The sequence below is a fragment of the Telmatherina bonti genome (genome assembly GCF_933228915.1).
Source record: "Telmatherina bonti genome assembly, chromosome: 7".
Lineage (NCBI taxonomy): Eukaryota > Metazoa > Chordata > Actinopteri > Atheriniformes > Telmatherinidae > Telmatherina > Telmatherina bonti.
Genome location: NC_136625.1, coordinates 24291418 through 24307286, shown reverse-complemented (window position 1 = coordinate 24307286; position 15869 = coordinate 24291418). Strand labels below are relative to the sequence as shown.

Below are 15869 nucleotides of genomic sequence, written 5' to 3'. Positions count from 1 at the left end.
AGATGGATTTTATATTTAACAAAAAAAAAAAAAAAAAAAAAAAAAAAAGCCTTTAAAAACACTAGAAAATTGCACAAATTCCCCAAGTTCTTTAAAGGATTTAAATTAGTCCAAATCCTAATATTTCAGTTTGGTAGTAGCTTGTAGTTGAAGCTTTTGCTGCATATGTTTCATACAAGTCATTTATTCTGAAATTTTCAAATTAACTGATTAATTAGTTTATAAATTTTTTACAGCAACATTTAAATCTAATACACCTTTAAGTAAAATGCACGGACACATGAGCAGAGACCAGCACCACACGCTGAGTTAAGTAAAATGTGTTTTGTATTACAACTCTTTCAAAACTGACAGGTGGATGGCAGAAGATTCATCCAAAAAGGAGATTCACAATTACAGTAAGTCAAAAATGTCACATTTTAGAAAAGCAAAGAAAAGTTAAGATAATACATACAAACATGGCTTGCCATTCAATTAAACTAAAAGTCCCCATGGGAAAGGGTTTTTTTAATGTTATTTTGTTAGATAAGTACCTTTAGAGTCTGACCCTGAAACAGCAGGTCTATTACAAGCTTAGCCTCCTGACAGTAAACTTTAACACCAAATGAAATCAGAGTGTAAAAAGTTCTGATTGCCATCAAGACGCACTGAAGAGGGAGTAGGGCTCATCAGTTGGCACAGTCACAGGAGATTCCTAAGGGAAGGCACTTGACATGGGGTGAAGGGGGTTGTGGCGTTCCCCATGCAGCGACAGCAGTGCACCAACATCCTTGTATGTGCACATTGAAGAGGCACACCATCAGCTGGGTGCAAGATTTGTAATAAGGAAAAGAAAGAATAATAATTAAAAATCACCAAACTGGAGAAGGGGTGGGGGAGCACGGAAATATATTAGCATAACACATCTCCACTCCAAAGCTCTAGACACTGTATCTCAGTATGAGGGCCTGTGCCTCCTGGATTACACCTGACAAATTGGAGGAATTACAAAAGACTGGATTTTAACAACCTGTACCAGGCTTAAGTGGTGAGTTTCTGAGAGATGCATTCAGGCCTTCTCCAACCAAAAGGCCCTAAAAGTGCCTACCTTCTGCCTGCCTGGGGACTGGACATGATAATAACCCCCCCACCATCATCATAATCAACCTCCAAAACCAGAAGAACAAAGCCATAACATGGATTTGCCATATACCAGTAAACTAAAATAACAAAAACTAGAAAATTAAACAGATAAAGACGTGTCTCTTAGGTTTCACAATTAGACATTCCCATTGAGGCACATTTCCAGAGAAGTGTCAAATACAAAGCTATTTAAAAACAAAACAAAGAATAAAGAAAATCCAAAAACATTCAAGTACTTTGTCATGTAAACACTTTTCCAGACTATTTTACATAATCGATTGTTGTTGTCGATTTTTGTTTGTGTGCAACAGTAAGACAACAGTGTGAGGAGAGATATTTTCGCAAGAAGCCCAGCAGCACAACTTCCCAGCTCAAATTCCGCGCAGTTTCTTGTGGTTTTTTTTTATTTTATTTTTCATCGTTTTATAGAAGGACACACGAGCAGCACTGGTCGCCACCACTTGGAACAGTTGAATAGTTCATCTGTCTCACTATTTCTGCAAACAGTTCGTCGACTGATCCTTTATTTTTGGCCGAAGTTTCCATAAACGGGCAGCTCCAGTCTTGAGCCAGCGCCTTGCCTTCCCCGGAAGACACCTCTCTTTCTCCCTCCAGATCCACCTTGTTTCCCACCAGGATCATGGGCACCCTCTCGTACCTCTTCACCCGGATGATCTGGCCTCTCATGGGCTTGATGTCCTGAAAACTCTGCTGGTTGACTAGGCTGTAAACTAAAATAAACCCCTGCCCGTTCTTGATGTAGAGATCTCGCATGGAGGCGAACTGCTCGGTCCCTGCCGTGTCCAGGATCTCCAGCACCGACGGGGACGAGTCCACCTCGATCTCCTTCCTGTAGAAATCCTCTATGGTGGGGTCGTACTTTTCGATGAAGGAGCCCGTCACGAACTGGACCGTCAATGCGGATTTGCCGACTCCACCCGAACCCAAAACAACCACTTTGTACTCCCTCATGGCTGAGGGGAGAGAGGAAAAAAAAAAAAAAAAAAAAAAAAAGAGGCAGACACCTCCTTTTTTTTCCGAGACGAAGCCTCCTCTCTATTCCACCCCGCTGACCAGCCCCGATGTTTTCAAGCCGAGCAGGCTGGGAAGACTGCCTTCTTGCTCGGATAGCAGTCAGATCCTCCAAGCCTGCACTGGAAGGGCCACGGAGCAACGATCTGAGGAGTGTGACCGCTCCTGGACATCAGCGAGGCGGGTTAAAACACATTTTGATCGTACTGTATTGTGCAACGGTGCGGGGAAGCGTGATCGCTTCTCTGCTCTTGCATGGCGTTTCCTGCCCACATCCTCAGCGCGTCAAAAGCCGAGGCTCAGTTCCGCTTTCTTAAAGGAGCCGTCACCCAAACTCCCCGTCACAGCCACCAGATGACCAGACACGCAAGTCTGTGGCCTGTTGTGCACGACCTTTGCCCTCAGAGACGTATTCACGGTCACTGCTCTCAACAAGAGGCTCCTCAGCTGCACATTTTTCATTTTCCCTTTTATTACATACACAAACCTGTCTGCTTACGAGGCCAGCCACTTAATCCATTACTGATCATTACTAACATGTTAAGCAGTCAGACATGCACATTTTCTGAGATGATCCCTCCTTGTCATTGTGCTTCTTGTTCTTATCTGTTGTTTTATTGCAAAGAGAAGAAAGATTCCTTACTTCTTAGCGTCATTAACACATAAATATTGACATGAATTGTAGGTCTGTTTATGATCTGACCTAAGTATGAACTTCTTGCAGACAGAAAGGCAAATCAAACACACACTTGTCTGACTGTAAATGGATTTGTACAAAAGTGTGGTGCAAATTTTTGTTGCCCAACTACATCTGTACAAATATGACCAATGTAGAATAGTCATATGGGTGAAACCTTTCCTGCATCTTCACCACAAAAGTTCACAGTCATCTATTTTTTCCCCATTTTGGCATGTAACAAGCTTGAAGCATTCTGGGAAACAAGTCTTGTGAAACTTTATGGTTATCTCCATTTATCCACATCAGCAGTGCCTGCCAAACAGCTCAAGAGTAGGAGCAAATAATCATGATAAAGAACTAAAAAGCTGCTACAAAAGTTATTTACAGACAGGAATGTTTGTCTAAATAAATAAATATTTGTTGGAAAGGTCTTTCATTTTAACCAGAACTACCCAAACATCAACAGGACATAGATGCAAGGATCCTCTGCATGATGAAATGTGACTACAGTGTTATCCATTATATTCACAACAATAGAAAAGTACAAAGTATGTTTAGCTGATTCCTTTTGGAATTGGGGTTTTCTCTTTGTGAGCTTGTAGGGGTTTCATTTTAAATGACTTTAGTTTTAACCTATATAACTCACACAATCTCATAAAAATGCAATGAGAACACCCAATCTAACTTTCAGGATATGTTTTATATAACTCTCCAGAGAGGTGCCCCAGATTTTCCTTTTTCTTTCTGATGACCCTGAAACCTTGAGGTGAAGAGAGCTGCTCACAAAACTGAGCTTCAGGAACAATACTGACTGTCATCTTCATCAGCTTCATGAAAGAATTGGCTCAAATGTAAAGGAAAAATAAATACTTTTACACTGACCTGCATGTTTTAAAAAGCATGTTTTAGCAACAAAGCGTTTTTAGCAACATTTCTATATCCCAACTTCCCCCACACATCCAATACACAGAGACTGACTGCATGACTGTTGCGTGAGCAAATCAAACATTGTTTTATTCAGATTTTTTTAAATTCATACAGCAAGAGTCAATAATAGCAAGAATAAAATGTGCTTAAACAAATCTGAAGACAGAACAGTATATTGTTGTGTCGCACATGTTAGCAAATACATAGGTGGTGGGTGCTCTTACAAGTAGAAAGCAAGTCAAAGCGTACATGTGCACCCAGCAGGGAAGAGAGAGCTCAGTAGACTGATTTGGAGAAAATGGTGCTTTGGTTCTGTAGCGACTATATGAAGCAGCCTGAAGTTTGAAGCACAATGACAACGACTGTTACATTCATTTTGAAGACTAATTTACCAAATATGCTTTTGGTGTGATGGGCCTTCACCTGCTGAGTGCACAGCTCTGAAAGCAGGAACCAACTACTTGTGAGTCAGTGTCTACTGCAATCCTCTTTCTATGAGAAAATATTTGGGGTGTATGAGTGCTACTATGTTATCATTTTGTAGAAGAACACATTTGCTTGGAAACACAAGATGAATTTGTTTTTAAAACATTATTTTTCCCCACTGTGAATGTTATCTACGGTAATTTAAAGGAAACAAGTATTGTGTATTCTGTTGGTTGAAGGTGTTATCTGTTCTTACATATGCAATTTCTTTTGTCTACATGGTTGCACTGTACTTTTACATGCAGTCAAATCAAAATATAATAGAAGACATTTTTTAAATAGATTTATTCATCAACTGTACCATGGGAGCAGCAATACTGCATGACCAAGTCCAACAAATGATCCATGGACACTGTTGGAGGTGTCGTCCTATGAGAGGCATGAGTTTAGCATGACATGGGGGTATCTGCTCCCCTGCAACATTCTCTGGCATTACGAGTCACTTATAAAATAAGACAAAAAGCGCATAGCTTTCTCTGAATGCATTGGCCAAGAAACTAGTGCCCTTCTTTGCAAGCAAATTTTAGCTGGTCTTCTAATTTAAGAATTTAAATTAATCTAAGAAAATTTCTAATAATTATAGATCTTTTTTTTATTCAAAATAATATCTCAATATGATACACATTTTTTCTCTGTTCATTTGACTATATACAGAAGTGCAAAAAGTCAACCTTCCTCCTCTAGGTTAAAACTCATTATCTGCAGCATTTCTGACTCCTCCACAGTGGAAAAGTATTTGCGTTCTCCCTCCAAATCTCACCTAATAACAACATCCATCTCACTGCTTGTTTTGGCCTGACATTCAGGGCAAACTTAAGAAATATTCCAACAAAAGTACAAATATCTTTGAAATGGATACAGTAGAAAATAATCTTTACTCTAAAACATGGACAGTCTAAATTTCATTATAGTATCTTCAAACATGACGCTGACATGTTATAAGGAAAATTTAAATTGGTTAAAACAGTCTTTTTTCCTCTGCTCAGAGATGAATCAATCTTATTCCTTGTATCAAGAAGTTTTCCATCAATAAAATGAACTTACAATGTAACATCAACTGAGAAGGACATTCAGCTATATGAATGAAGTGAATATCTAACAGATTATTTGTTATATGATTTGAGAAAGTTATGAATGTCATACTACCTTAACATCTAAAACGGCTATATCAATGTTGTCAAGTAATATAATAAGGCAAAAAAAGAGAATAATCTAAAACTACATACCTCAAATAGATTCAAATCCTTAAGTAGTACATAACACATAAGTTCAATGAAATTTAAGAGAGTAATGTTTCTTTAACAGAGAGAAAACATAACTAAACAAGAACAAAAAATAAAAGGATAAAGCGGCATGTGAGAACTATAAAAAATCATTGGTGTTGTTTTTCTGCATGGTGATTGAAAGGACGTGATTGGGCACTGACTGTTCAATTGCAATCTAAGGCCTTGTTAGGTACATAACAATCGGTAGAGATACAAGACACACCTTTGTGGTAACATAAAAGGTAAATTATTATAAGACACACAGATAAATGAAATACGGTGAACATGTTTTCTTAATTGTTTAAGCCTACCAGAGATGTTTCAATGGCCATCTGTGAACAAGACTGAGTGAAAAACTGTGCTTTGGTTTCTGTAGTCAGACCTACTAGTTGATGAAAACTTTCAGGCTTTGCTAAAAATACAAGACAAAGATTTGACATCTTGTATAGCAGCAAAAAAAAAAAAAAAAAAAAAAGGATGGGTTGAGAAAAAGAACAGGATGACAAGATGTATAATTGTTCAAATGCACATATGGTTTATATGACCAAGTATATTTTTGGGTCTGTCCTTTAAAATTCCTATTAATACATGTTTTAACCAGTTTTTGGAGACAGTTTTAAAGCTGCTCCTCTGTAAAAGGAGGGTAACAAGGTGACACAATGCCAATTAAAACTACACCCTCTCCTTCACCAGGCTTTCAAGTCAATTCACATACTTAATCCTGACAAATAAGAACACCAGTTCATGAAAATAAGCATGACAATTTCTACAAAAACCTACCCAATTTGATTAAAAAAACAAAAACAAAAACACAAACTTAAATAGGCCTATCGAAGAAATTAATTTGGAGAAAACCAAAATTCTACAACTAATTATAATAATAAAAAATAATAAGAAACAAAACACTCACAATAAAGATTCTGAATGCAAAACAATACAAAAAAAAAAAAAGAAAATCAAAACAAACAAACAAACAAAAATTTTACCTTCGGTAAACAAATAACACTGCTGAGATAATACTCTGGTTTTAGCTGTATGGCCTTGATGGCACATGATAAGATGAGAAAAGCTAGCCAGGCTGTGCTTTAAAGGTACACAGGTATGTTGGTTTACCCAGAACATTCATATGTCCAAGACCCTCATTTCAACATCTAGTTTCACTAGTAGCCATAAAAACAAAATACTATACATGCCTAATGCATTTGGCGCATAAAATTTCTGTTAAAATCATTGTGCCTTTTAGATCTCAATCCAAACTCAAGGTGCATGTTCTCATTTCACTTGTAAACTATGAAATATGGCTATTAATTAAAACATGAAGCAGAACAAGTAAAGAAAAAAAGAAAAGAAAGAAAAATCTTGGTCTACTAACGCACCAGCACTTGATGTTGTTTCATGTAACAACGCTCTTGACCTTCTGTGCATGCAGTAATAATGATAACTGAGTGCTATGATCTATTTAGACACAGAGGTATAATGTGAACGTTTCCCACCGACCCTGGCACCAAGGTATCCTCTTCTCTCAGCTGGACGTTGAATTTGACAGCAAATTCTTCTTGATATTGATATGTGGGAAGATGGCACAGAGTGTGTGTTGTACCCTTGACATTTACAAATGTGATGGGACCACCGTTGTGGACTGGGTAAGAGATGACAGACCCTCCTTGTCCCATTGCTTGACATTCTGAAGGTTATGTACATAAAGGCTGAACTCTTTTGGCCTGGACGGTGCCAGCAAACATTCATTTGATCTGTAAGAGATGATGAACTTCATTTGAATCAAGTTGATGTTAAAGCTTTTGTTTCTGAAAGGAAAATACAACCTGTCCTTTATATGCATGGACACAAAATGCTGAGCCGGAACTTACAGGAGTCACACAAAACGAACAGATAAAAACAAACTAAACTTAAAATGAATAGGGAGAATGAGAGGATTGAAAAAGGAACTCACTGTTCTTGAAAGGAACTACATTTGAGTCAAGTACTTGTGACTACTCAGATGATCTGCAGATATTATTGGAATCTGAGGGACAGAAAACAGAGATTAAATAAAATATGCTACACTAAAGACACATAAAGTTGAATGCTGACCTCAGAGCAAGCATGAATCGGCATCAAATAACCACAGTCTTTCATGTTAAAATGAGTTAATTGCTAAAAAGGGACCATGATGTAATGATGAATAAAGCTACTTGGTTACAGTTAAGGAACAACCAGTCCAGACATGGTATACATAAGCGAGACATTTGAATAAACACACACTTGTGGGTAGCAGGGAACGAAAGAGGATGATTTTATAGGAGGGGAGAGACAAGTAAGGTTGGAGGGGGAGGTGGGAAACTGTCAGTTAGATGGCTTCCCCCATGCAAATCTAAGTCCTCCATGTTGTTGACCTGCACACCTCAGTTAAATGCAGAAAATGGGTTCAGAATGAGAAATAATAATAATAATAATAATAAAAGATTCATTCATTCATTCACCAAACCGCTTATTCCAATTCAGGGTCGCGGGGAAGCTGGAGCCTATCCCAGCCGGCTTTGGGCGACAGGCAGGGTACACCCTGGACAGCTTGCCAGTCCATCGCAGGGCCACACACAGAGAGACGAACAACCACACTCACACCTAGGGGCAATTTAGAGTGACCAATTAACCTATCATGCATGTCTTTGGATGGTGGGAGGAAGCCGGAGTACCTGGAGAGAACCCACGCATACACGGGGAGAACATGCAAACTCCACACAGAAAGGCCACTGACCAAACCAGCCAAGGATTGAAACAGCAAGGATTGAACCAGCGACCTTCTTGCTGTGAGGCCACAGTGCTAACCACTGCGCCACCGTGCAGCCCACAATGAAAGATCTGCAATATTAATTTAAAGATTGTGCATTTAATAGTGCTATATCTGATACTTTCATCAGAACGGAAATCAAAATGTTGCAGATCTTCTCAAAGGCTGGTTTGAAATGTTTTCTTATTTAAACTATTAGTTTATTCAGCTTTTTAAACACAAAGAACATGGTAAACACTTGCTTTGCTTGCTGGAAGCAGCTGCAAAGAAGACTCCCCCCAAAAAAACAAAAAAATAAAAAGTAAGCCAAGCACCAAAGGGCACAGATAGCAACTATTGCACAAGCTGTGCAAATGGTTTTAAGATGTTTATAAAAAACTTTTAAAAAACTACCTCATACATACCAATTGCATGTATTCGTTGGTAGTCAACTTTGATAAGGAAGAGTCCTCAAAATGGGAAAGGACAAAAATTGAAGTTACAATGAGGACACACATTAAATTAAATACAGTATGCTTCTATAGATAGATACAGATGCTTAAAGAAAAGGTTAAAATTTAAACTTAAGTATGTGAAGGTTTTAAAAGACAATATAGTAAAATATAAGACTGCATGTTGGACTCTAGTGTAGGCCAACAAGAGGAGTACCGCTTTTTACCCAACCCCTTATAAGACACAAGCATTCCAAGTTGTCAATGTGCACTTAAAGAAATGAGGAGATAGATAGATAGATAGATAGATAGATAGATAGATAGATAGATAGATAGATAGATAGAGAGACAGACAGACAGACAGACAGACAGACAGACAGACAGATAGATAGATAGATAGATAGATAGATAGATAGAGTTGGTAGAGGTGCAAACCTGATTGGTGGAGGCAGTTGCGAAGGGAACGCTTGTGGCGGATGTGGTGGCTGCAGACACAGTGGCTGGAGTACCACCATGCATCATGGGAACTTTTTTGGAGGGAAAATCATGTAAGCATAAATACACAGAGGAGCAGTGTTGCCACATACACACCAGGCAAATGAGGGCGGGAGAAGGAGGAAAACAGCCAGAGAGGAATTCGATTTAACTGGTTCCCCATTTTCCCTCTGCCACGTCTGACAAGGCTGTTGAATTTTGAGAACTTGATTTGGAAACGTGTAGCTGTAGCAGCAGGGACTTGCTTATATTTGTCAGTTTTATGAGTGCTGTACTTCTTTGGCAACTAAATCTAAAAGGTCCTATAAAACAAATGTTGTAGCATTGAAACATATTTGTAAATATAGTTTGTATGTAGTATTTATGGCAGATGAGATAAAGGGGAGAGCTATAATTGAACACCCTCAGTTAAAAATTTTTTTTTAAAGGAGTTTCACTAAGTGTCAGGTTAGTCCAGCCAAGAGCCAAGTTTAAGTCAAGCAAGAGATTGAGTGTTCAAGCAATATACATAAAGTGTACACACACATACATACAAAAATGATAAAACCCTAAACAAGTTACAAGTTATTTAGACTGATACTTTGAACCACAACATCTTTTATACAGGTAATTTATAATATGCAAATAGCACAATACTTTCCTTTTCTTGTGTAAATTCTTCCTTATGTTTCAGTTCACAACATATATTTTTACAGAACTAAAACAGAGACTCTCAACTAAATTAGTTGTAAATACAATACAGTAAATTTCACTGGAAACTTTGACTTTGATAACCAGACATGAATTTACAAATAACTGAAGGAGAAGATCTGGAACCTACCAACGCTGGCTGCAGGTGTCATGCACAATATTGAGCCTGCCCATCATGCAGTGCAACAGGAAGTGGATTGGATAGGGAAGAGAAATCAAAACAGCCCATCACAAGGTTCGTTAGAGTGAAGGGAGAGATAACGTGGGAAAAATAGGTTAATATTTTTGGACACAGACATCGGTGATTGGAGAAGGTGAAGTGATGAACTCATCAGACTTTCTTCTGTAGTGTAATCTTATAAATGCATACTTCACCAAGAGTTACAGCAAGGTTATGATCTTAATTATGCTGTTAGCTATCCAACAGAGTTGTAAGATTTCATGACTGAAACCATTCAGCCCCCATTCATCCAAGCCCAAGACAAAGCCCCAGAACTGTTGGTGATTACTCTGTTGACAGGTTATGTTTACTACCTTCTGTATTTTAGTTTTAGTTTTAGTTTAGTCTCTTTCTGTAACCAAAAGGATGTTTTAACATATATAGGCAAGTGCAACTAGCTATGTGGAGCTGTGTTAAGGAAATTAGTAGGTAAAAAGACATTTTAATTCCCTCTCATTACATAGTGGCCATGCATTGCCAAACAAAGCATAAAGCACCTTTTTTTTAAAGCATTTCACTAAAATATGTGTGTAAAATCCCTGTTGGCCCAGAATGACGCTTATTATCACAAAGATATGAAATTTGCTACAAAACTGCTCTGTTCTGATTTTCAGTGTGACACTCAGCCAACCCCAGCCAAGCAGGAACCAGGTTAGACTGATCCATCCACTGGTTGGTAAGAGCACTCGTGGTAGTTGCTCCAGGAGCCATACCTGATGGGAGGAAAGCAGCCTGCTGCTGAAACTGCATGCTGGCCAGAGCCTGTTGGTACTGGAGCATGCCAGTGTTAAACACGGCAGAGGCCCCGTTGGCCTTCTCCAGGGCTGCCCGCTTTGGGAGGGGAGCCATGACACTAGGGGCAATGCCCTGCCCATCCAGATGGAGGGAGTTCAATAAGAAAGAAAGTAAAAGGAAGAGAGAGGAAGAAAGACAGAGAAAGGTATGTGAAATAGAGAGAGAGCGTTAGAAAGAGGCAAAAATAGGAAAGAAAACAAAAAAAGGTACATACGTTAGAGGACTTCACAGGAATAGTATCACAACATCTTAGTGCGTACAGCAATAACAATTTCATATCATCAGTAGCAAGCAAGCAGCAGTCTGACACAAGTACTACACAAGCAGGAGCATGGTGCTTACTGGAGCTATGTGCTACCAAGCATTCGTATATTTATTATATAGATTTATTTACTTTGTACTCACAGGTCTGACTAGTTGCAACATAAGCAAGCATTAACTATTAAAACAATAAGGCTGCTAACAAGGTGGAACAGGTAGGAAGCACAGAGAAAGGGAGGCTGCACTGCTAGCTCCATGATAAACTGTGTAAGCCATGTTTAAGTGATGGTTCACTCTCAGGCACAAGTTAAAAATGGCCTAAGGTCAAAACACATTTGCAACTGATTTATAATATTTACATACTAAAAACTCTGGATGTGAGTTTAATCTTCACAGGAGGCCATTTTTGAGGTCTGAATATCTATGACAACATCAGATGTTGAGTGAACTATCATTTGAACTGTGATAACCAGTTACAGTGAAATCACTCCTGTATGGTTATAAAGACTATTCTTAACCCCACCCAGTAATTATCTGACATGCACTAGCAACACAGACATGCACACATTTGATTGAGCTGCTCCATAACACTAACATTTAGACATAAGACTGAAGCCATGTCACCATTACCAAAGCTCTACCTCCCTAGCCGTCACTGGATTTTGTTAAATATGCTGCAGGTGATGAATTGATTGTGGCTTCTTGTCACTAATTCCACATGTTAACTTTGTGTTTGTTGTGATTGCTGCATGAAGAAGTTGGCGTGTTGCTAGGTGCAACTTAACCATCAAAAGGCCACAATCATTTTATCACGGGCAACAATGACAGATCAACAGAAAGACAGAAAAGACATTGCACTGAGACACAGACATAGCTAGGTATCTGGTTAAAACACTGCTCTACAACAAAGCCACATGCCAAGCTAAAAGGTGAAAGGTCATAGTACCAGGTCAAAGGTTGCGTCGAGGGGTCGCTTCAGTGATTTGACAGCCGACTGAGTCTTAATTAGCAGGCAGCGAGCACATGATGGCAATGGGCCAATGGGGTTCAAGCGCATTAACATAAACCAGCAAGCAGAGGTGCATCATGGGGGCAGCAGTGCAGTTTGGGTATAGGTGAGAAAAAACAAAACAAATAAAAAAACAAATCATTGGAATGCAGTATACAAGGGGAAAACAGGACTAAGGCATGCACAGTGTGGACACTAGCTCTACTACTCAACAGGTAAATGATAATCAAGAATAAATGATAACTACCACTCTACATTAGTCAGTGTCACACAAGAATGGATGAATATAGCAATGAAAAGAATTATTCAACTACCATTTTGAGTCTCAGTGACTGGAAAGACAAACTACATGGGAGCAAATTTTGCAGGTTTTGGTTTCACTGTGCACATCATAGTCAGGTTCACATTACAATGATTAACCCCCAAGGCTCACTGTGTCATTGAGAGAATGTAGAAAAACACTGTAAACAACAGACAAGTGTGGCTGCCACTACTATTCACCGGTGCTGTTACTGCAGGACAAGACCAAAAGCACAATGAGTCCTTTTTAATTATGTCAAGAGGAAGAGAAGTTTTAGATAGGAAGTACAGAAACAATGGAGTCAAAATAAGGCCAGGCCACCAGAGAGAGACAGAGAGAGGAACTGGACTGTCTGCTTGTGGCATGAGATGAAATGAACAAGGAACAAGACAGTCAGTTTGTAAAACTAGGAAGAAAAACATCTGACAAACAATATACAAGGTTATAATGCTCTACTGTCTGATCCTTTTTCATGTCACCCAGGACTGAGCAGATTTGACCCAAATCCATATGCAGACCTTTTGAGTTTAACCCAGCAAAAGAAGAACTTAAAATGTTACATAATACCAATCAGGAAAGTGAGACAAGTTTGAACATGAATGCATGGGTGAGACATAAAACCTAAGGGAATCCAGTCTGACACGCCTATGCTTAATGTCAATTTAATTTTTTTGGACAGCGCTACTCAACCTGTTGTAAGCATGAATGCGTATGACTTCACTAATAGACTGCTCACCATGGCCGCGGCGGCTGTTGCCTGGTTCACCTGATGTTGTGTAGCCTTAATTTTGGCTTGCAGATGGGCTGGCGGGTGGAAGTACTTGCACTTTTCCCTGGAGCATCGACCCTTGATGTAGTCCATGCATACAGTGACAGTGTTGTCATTGGTGTCAATCATGGTGCTGTCTGCAGGGTGAGCAAAGCGACAGTCACTCTCCCCTCGAGCGCAGTTTCCTCTCTGATATTCCCGACACACCTAGAACAGGGAAACGAGGATAAAAAGTGAACATGCAACTTCAGGACAGTCTCAGAATAGTTTCACATATTAGCTGGTTCTTAATTTATGTCTTTACATCTCCAGCATGACTCATCAAGTTTTTACTGTCATTACATCTGACAAGGAGGTGATGGAGGTTTTTGTTTTTGCTGTTGGCAACTTTGCACAAAAACTACTGGGCAATTTCATTAATTTTTATCTGCCTAATTCAGATTCTGTTTTATTTTGGGAGTGATCTTGATCACCATCTGGATTCAGGATTTCTTTTAAGGATTATTTATCATTATATGCATATAATTCCACATTAAATGGTCAGGGAGCTTGGCCCTAAAAATATAGAAGTTACAAACAGGTTTTGCAAGATGTCAAAGATAGATCTTGTAATATTCTGGATATTATGATCCAAAACAGGAAGAATTACAGGATCTTTCAAAATTTCATCATTGCAAGATAACAAATTAAGTTACAAACATGCAACGAAATGCAACAAACACCACAATATAGCCAATAAACTCTGGATTCATCATCAGTGAATGTAGGACTCTACTAGTGTTTACATATAAAATGACAGTAGGACTATAACATTAACACAGTGGCAGCAAGTCCGTGTAGTGGTGTCGCTCTGCACCTTTGTACCGTTGTATGTGCACTTTGTTATTACTATTGTTAGTCATTTTTAACATATTTATTAGGTATTTTTATTTATTTATTTTTTTTATTTAGAGGCGTCATTGATTGTGTGCTTTGTTTTTGAAGCCACTTGTTTTATCCTTCCTGCATGTCTGTCTGCAAGTCTTGTCTGTCTGTCTGTCAGTCTCTATCTATCTATCTATCTATCTATCTATCTATCTATCTATCTATCTCTCTCTCTCTTTAAGGCAAAGAGAATAATGCTAAATTTAAAGGCTTTCAAAGAATACACCCGATGTGTGTGTGTGTGTAAACCATCTTTACTCTGTGCAGTGTCCTTTTATATCCCTGGGGATTTTTGCAGTAAAGCAGGGATGTCTACACTCCATTTCACCAGAACTGTTAACTGCGTCTTGAAATTATACATTTTGTGACACAATTAGAAGGTTCAAATTTGGTCCAAGCTATGCTTGACTTTTAAACTTGAACATAATGAGCACACATATAATGATTTATATTTCTTCTAAATGTACAATTAAAAGTAAAGATGTATTGGAAAGTGAGTCTGACATTTTAAGTCTACACAGAAGACAGCAGAGGGCAGCACTTTCTTTTAAATCTGAGCTATGTCATGGTTATTTTTCTGCTGTTTAATCTTCCTGTGTAATGAACTTATTACAGATGCATTATTTTTATATTATGGAAGTATAGATTATTATTAAATACAATTTATAAGTTTGGAGGATCATTGCTCAACAAAGTAATTAATTTTTTGACCTATCAAAGTTGATGTGGAAATTGTACATATATATTTTTTTACATAAATCAATATAAAACAAGTTTAGAGTCACATGTGGGAAGTGCCTCATGTTGTTTTCTGACGTGTTCTGTGCAAAAGTATGAACAAAAGCATGTGCTACATCTACTATCCACCATGAAGCATAAAAACTCTTAATATAAAACAGATCTAAGGTCATGGCTGATCCTACATTTCATTATTATTTTTTTTTATGTGACTAGTTTAATTAATTGATATACATTATTGAACTTAATCTTGATATTGCAGTTCAGTTTCCAAAACAGTTTTTGTAAGTCAAGTATAGGTACCATTAAACTTTAGCTTGTTAAACTACTTGTTAACAACTTTTGTTTTGTTTTGTTTTTTTTGTTTTTTGTTTTTTCTTTTTTATAGTTGGCTCCAATTTGACTAATGGAGAGTCACAGCATGAAGTAAAGTTTATTGGTTGGAGGTTTTTGGGGAGAAAGAAGCAGATTCCTATGTACACAAAGCAGCTAACTCTAAAACAAAGCACTGTCAAAAGTAGCAAATGGCTGTTTGTTACCTCAAGTCTGTCTGTTCTCAGCAGTTTCTGAGCTGCTGCAGCAGCAGCGTTGGGGACTTGGCTGATGGTGGGGCTGGAGGCCATTAGTACAGGGGTGCTGGGCAGGATCTCTGGAGGCATCAGGCTTGGTGACACAGGACTTAGGTAAGGATTAAAGGCTGCAGCTGCAGCAGCTGCTGCTGCACTGGCGTTGGTGGCCAGCCCTGGTGTCACTGAGAACATGGGCTGAAGTAGAACAAAGTAGAAGCAATAAAATTAACAGATAAACTACACTCTAGAAGGCTTCTGTGTGCAAAAAAAAATAGGGACTAAAGGAAAAGGGTGTGTAAAATTCTCAAAGTAACACAAAGTGAAAGAGTTATTTATGTGTAAGTCTTTACATACATGTGGTCTCACCA

General features: G+C 38.5%; 2 protein-coding genes across 13 annotated transcripts in view; both read right to left on the bottom strand.

The window, feature by feature from the left end:
- Positions 1-362: 362 nt before the first annotated feature.
- Positions 363-2421, bottom strand: LOC306758660 (ras-related protein Rap-2a-like). The gene has a single exon (XM_079244002.1). The coding sequence runs from the start codon at positions 2092-2094 to the stop codon at positions 1546-1548; it is 549 nt and encodes a 182-aa protein (XP_079100128.1). The 5' UTR covers positions 2095-2421; the 3' UTR covers positions 363-1545.
- Positions 2422-5848: 3427 nt separating this feature from the next.
- mbnl1 (muscleblind-like splicing regulator 1) overlaps positions 5849-15869 on the bottom strand; it is a 34610-nt gene continuing 24589 nt past the window's right edge. For 3 of the 12 annotated variants that reach the window (XM_079244192.1, XM_079244197.1, XM_079244196.1), the window contains exons 4-12: positions 15472-15696; positions 13238-13477; positions 12138-12191; positions 10849-11002; positions 10046-10081; positions 9166-9257; positions 8704-8748; positions 7463-7534; positions 5849-7262 (exon numbers count right to left, since the gene is read on the bottom strand). In XM_079244192.1, coding sequence (XP_079100318.1) covers positions 7478-7534; positions 8704-8748; positions 9166-9257; positions 10046-10081; positions 10849-11002; positions 12138-12191; positions 13238-13477; positions 15472-15696 — 903 coding nt within the window. In that variant the 3' untranslated portion in view covers positions 5849-7262; positions 7463-7477. Of the gene's footprint in view, positions 7263-7462; positions 7535-8692; positions 8749-9165; positions 9258-10045; positions 10082-10848; positions 11003-12137; positions 12192-13237; positions 13478-15471; positions 15697-15869 lie in introns of all 12 variants that reach the window. The other 9 variants (XR_013771402.1, XM_079244198.1, XM_079244200.1 and 6 more) reach the window with 9 other exon arrangements.

Coding starts and splice junctions, on each gene's coding strand:
- LOC306758660 (XM_079244002.1), bottom strand. CDS start 2,094: ATGAGGGAGTACAAAGTGGTTGTTTTGGGTTCGGGTGGAGTCGGCAAA.